Raw genomic sequence first — 5,030 nt, forward strand, 5'->3', positions numbered from 1 at the left:
CACAGCACCCCACCCCAGCCACCGGGGCGCCCAGCCTGGGGCCTCCCCGCTGTACAGATGGGTGCTCTCTCTCCTTGGATCTAAGAGCTGGTCCCGGCTATCCCCTAGTCATTCATTATTTTATGTATACACGTCCGGGGGGCTGCACGTGTTGTGGGCTTGCTGTTGACTCTGTTCACGTCACAAATGATCTCGGAGCCTTTGTCGAGTGCCAAGAACGTGGGTGCACGGAGAAAACCTCGTGCTGGACCGGGACTGCGTGCTCCCTTGTCGTCCGGGTGGTCTGGGCACAGCGCACTGTGGACCCCCAGCCGCGGCTGCTGGGGCAGGACAGGTGCCACTGCAAGGGACCAAGGATGAGCACTGACTGGGGGTAGGGGACAGCATCCAAGGAGCAGGAAGGAAGGAGGGGAGGAGAAGGGAGGGCAACCTGGCATAGAGATGGTGGGGGGAGCCCCCAGGCACTGGGTGCCATCAGAGCAGCACCTTTCTGGTGGGGCTGGAAGGTAAGGCCAGAGCAGCAGGCAGGGAGCGAGTCAAGGGCTGTCTTCTTCACCCTCAGAAGCTGGGTGTCATCCTTGCATCCTTGCGTCCTTGTTACTGAGGAAAAAACCTCAGGAACAGCCTCAAGTAGGTAACCAGGTGAGAAAGGGAAGGGGCCCGCGGTCTGGGAGGCTTCCTGCCCAAAGAAGGGGCAGCGGGGCTCCACACCGGGAGCGCTGGAGACGCCCCAGCCCACGGCGGAGGGGAAGGAGTGGGGCCTGGTCCCTGCCTAAGCGCGCACGTGTGTGTGTGTGTGTGCGTGTGTGTGTGTGCATGTGCGAGCCGCCCCTGACTCAGCAGGGACCGCCGGCGGGCTGGGGTCAGAGACAGTAGACCCTGGAGTGCTGGTTGGGGCTCGCTGGGCCGCGGTGACCCCGCAGGCACCCGGCCGACCCCGGGGTGGCGGCGCCGAGGTTCGGTCCCACCGGCGGGGCGGGGCGGCCCCTCTCGGGCTTAGCGCACCGGACAACACGAATGCCCGGACCAGCAAATCTTTTGTCCGGGGCGGCGCTGACCCAGCAGGGCGCCGCCCGCTTATAAAGGGGCCTGCCGCCCGAGGGGCGGGGACGCCATGGCGCAGTGCTCGGGAAAGGTGAGTGCGGTCGAGTTCAACGCCGCCACGAAGCCCCAGACCCACCGTTCCACTGCTCCCCGGTCGGGAGGCCGGCGCCAAAGCGTCACTCATTGCGCGTTCGCCCTTCGCATCTGACAAACGTGAGCAAACCCGGCAAAATGTCCCACCCAAACTGGGCGACCTGGCCTCGGCTGGGGGCTGGGGGCCTCTCCGGTGTGGGAGGTGGGATGGCCTGCCCCCACCCCCTGCATCAGTGGCTCTGACACAGGCTTGATGGATCTTGGACTCCTGTGGGTGACTAGGTCTCCCGAAATATCTCTGGGCCATTGGCCAGACCTGTCTTGTGCAGGAAGGTGGCAAATTTGGACCCCTGCTCCTCCCCTCTGCCAGCCATTCTCTGCTCCCTCCCTTGGCTAGTCTGATGCAGCCTCGTCTCCAGGGGCTACATTCAAGGTTAGCAGGTGAGAACAGTACTCAGTCTGCACTGGCTCGGTTATACTTCAGAAACAAACAACCCCCAGAGTCCAGCAGGCCTCTGTGCCCCTTCCCCCGACCTGGGACAAGGTGTAGGGACAAGGGGCACCTGTCCATGCTACATGCCATAGGGCACAGTGTCTGAACTGTGACCGCAGAGCTGGTAACCTTCCAGGTCGGACACAGACCCGTCACCCACAGGAACGGCCTAGTCAACAAAGGGCTGAGTTACGTTGAAAAAAAAACACCCTTTAGCCATTAATCCCTGCGCTGGGCCCTGACTGCTCTCCTCGGTGCTCAGTCTCTCCCGGGAGGGGGCCTGGTTCCAGGAACCCGCCTTTTCAAAATTCAATGTCGGGTTATGATGATGGGCTTGTGGGTGAAATACTTTCTTCTGAAGACACTTGCTTGTTAGATTTTAACAATGAACAAAAACTGAGGTTAAAAAGGCAATGGAAGGGGCGCCTGGGGGGCTCAGTCAGTTAAGCATCTGACTTCAGCTCAAGTCACAATCTCACAGTTTGTGAGTTCGAGCCCCAAGCCAGGCTCTGTACTAACAGCTCAGAGCCTGGAGCCTGCTTCGGATTCTGTGTCTCCCTCTCTCTCTCTGCCTCTCCCCCACTTGCTCTCTCTCTTTCTCTCTCTCTCTCTCTCTCTCTCTCTCTCTCTCTCTTTCTTTCTCTCTCAAAAATTTTTGTAATGCAATGGGAGTTTGAAAGGCGCCTGTTTTCAAATGGTCCAGGGACAGAGGGGAATCCCTGTCCCCAGATATTTTCTGAAATTCGTCTGCTCAACTGCGGGCTCCCAGAGGAGGGAGGGCCAGGCCCTGGATCCGACCTCAACCCAGCGCGCCTGCACTCATTCACCCAGCCGACAGTGCTGAGCACCTGCCGTGCACAGCAGGCCTGGGAGTCGGGGTTCAGTCGAGGCTGTCGGACCCCAGCTGTCTGCTCCCAAGTCTGCTCTCAAGACTGAGAGAAGCCCGTGACCCCGAGCCCTCCCACCTGGCCCTTCTAGATCACCTTCTACGAAGGCAAGCACTTCACAGGACGGAAGCTCGAGGTCTGCGGGGACTGTGACAGCTTCCAGGACCGGGGCTTTATGAACCGGGTGAACTCCATCCGCGTGGAGAGCGGGGCGTGGGTCTGCTACGGTCACCCCGACTTCCGGGGCCAGCAGTTCGTCCTGGAGCGCGGCCACTACCCTGACTTCCTCTGCTGGAACGGCCACAACGACCACATGGGGTCCTGCCGGCCGTGGGGATGGTGAGTGGGCCCCCGAGGGGCAGCGCCGTGTGGCCCTCCCAGCATAAAGACCTGGTGCGGCTGGGGGATGCTTTAAGACGCGGAGATGCCCCCACACAGACCCGCCGCACCCCTGGGTGTGGGATGGAGTGGGAATGAACAGGACAGAGCCAGGGCCACCCCTGGAAGTCCTGTTTCTGTTTTTGAGAGCGTGGGGGGAGGGGCACAGGGAGAGGGAGAGAGGATCCCAAGCTGACTAGACTCCAGGCCCAGCACAGAGCCTGACCTGGGGCTCGATCTCACGCACCGTGAGATTACAACCTGAGCCAAAATCCAGAGTCGGTCGGTCGCTTCACCACCTGAGCCCCCCAGGAGCCCCTTCCCATGGACATTTTTATACCTGACGTTTATAGGCATGTATCAGGGACCACCTTCAATTTCTGATCCCCAGATCGTGCTGGATTTTCCACTTAGAATGCTCTTGGAAATATTAGAAGTTTGGATTTGCAACTGGATGGGGGAGAACGTAGCTAAAGTAAGGCCGATTTGGGCCTGGTGTGTCCACTCGTGTGGGTCATCTTATAGCGCTTTCCAGGAGCCTTCGGGGCTCTGACCGTGGAATGACTGAAGGAGGAGGCTGGAGTCCTCAGCTGGTCCTCGGGAACTCGGGGGCGGGTTTCCGGGAGCCACACGGGTGGCTGTCATCTCACAGAGTGGTTAGTGTAAGTAGGGAGAGCAGAGGAGGGGCGACACTACCCACGGTGACGGACCGTTCATGTCTGGCTGTCCCTGTGGGGGATCAGAGGACCGAGCGTTACAGTTCTGGAGGTTTCTCCCACGTGGCAGGGGCTGGCTGACCTGCAGTGAGGTCCACGTGTTCAGGTGGGACATGGCAGATTCCTGAATCACAGGGTCAACAGCGTCGCGGCCGTGTGTCTATACCAGGACATGTCCCTGGACGTGGAGGCCAGATGGTCCTAAGTCAACATCTCAGGAACCCCAGGGAAGGGGCCTCCTGTATGGGGGACCCCCTTCTCTCTTCCGCACGCGTCTGGGGCTTTCGCATCACAGAGTGTATGCTTCCTTAGTATTTCTTTTTTTTCTCTTTTTTAATGTTTTATTTATTTTTGAGAGAGAGATGGAGTGCAAATGGGGAAGGGCAGAGAGCAAGAGGGAGACACAGAATCCAAGGCAGGCTCCAGGCTCTGAGCTGTCAGCACAGAGCCCGAGGCAGGACTGAAACCCACAAACCGTGAGATCATGACCTGAGCCAAAGTCGGACGCTTCACTGACAGAGTTTCCCAGGCACCCACTTCCTTCGGCTTTGTACCAAGCCAGAGACATTTGGAAAAAAAGAATTAACATGGTTGGCCCCGGATCTTGCATAACACTTAAAAAAATTTTTTTTAGTTTATTTATTTATTTTGGGGAGACACAGTGTGATCAGGGGAGGGACAGAGAGAGGGAAAGAGAGAGAATCCCTAGCAGGCTCTGCGCCACCAACACAGAGCCCAACGTGGGGCTCGAACCCACAAAACTGTGAGATCACGGCCTGAGCGTCAAACGCTTAGCTGCCTGAGCCACACAGGCGCCCCCGCATACATGCCGTTTATAAGAGAACTATCCTAGGTATCTTTCGAGTGTGTTCTCCTAAGAGCTCCCCCCAGGGCCAGCTGTGAGGCAGGCCCAGACCTGCGGCACCCAAAGCCAGCTGGGAGACGGCCCCTCTCTGTCTTCTGGAAATGCAAGGAATCTTACAGGGAGCTATATAGTGTCATCCCAGCGAGCCAGCGAGGATTTCAGCAAATGAGGGCTCTGTTACTTGTTTTAGATTTTTGGCTTCATGTTTTAATAAAAGGTTCGGTTACAGTTTGTAAAATATTATCGTTGAAAGGCTTGCCCGTGGCCTGAGGCCCCAGGGTGGAGATCAAGGACAGAGGAAGGCATTGGTGTGGCTGGGGCCGAAGTCCCCCAGTCCAGGCACCAGAAGGGAAGCCAGAGGCCCAGGCCCAGGGCCACTGTGTCCCAGGCAGTCTGGCCCTCTCCCACCCTTGGCTTCTTTAGCTGAGGAAAGAGGAGACTGGACCGGTTCAGGGGCTCTGAAGTCTTTTAAAGTAATAGACACCTTTCATCCAACCAGATCTCATGTCCCAAGACAAGCAGAGTGCCTGTTGGGCCGCTTACGTTGGGGTGGC

General features: G+C 58.3%; 1 protein-coding gene across 1 annotated transcript in view; it reads left to right on the forward strand.

Moving 5' to 3' along the window:
* The first annotated feature begins 441 nt into the window (after window positions 1–441).
* CRYGN (crystallin gamma N) overlaps window positions 442–5,030 on the forward strand; it is a 9,862-nt gene continuing 5,273 nt past the window's right edge. Inside the window, exons 1-3 of the mRNA XM_029954389.1 lie at window positions 442–506; window positions 1,086–1,257; window positions 2,609–2,856. Coding sequence (XP_029810249.1) covers window positions 442–506; window positions 1,086–1,257; window positions 2,609–2,856 — 485 coding nt within the window. The remainder of the gene's footprint in view (window positions 507–1,085; window positions 1,258–2,608; window positions 2,857–5,030) is intronic.

Source organism: Suricata suricatta, chromosome 2, assembly GCF_006229205.1.
Source record: "Suricata suricatta isolate VVHF042 chromosome 2, meerkat_22Aug2017_6uvM2_HiC, whole genome shotgun sequence".
Lineage (NCBI taxonomy): Eukaryota > Metazoa > Chordata > Mammalia > Carnivora > Herpestidae > Suricata > Suricata suricatta.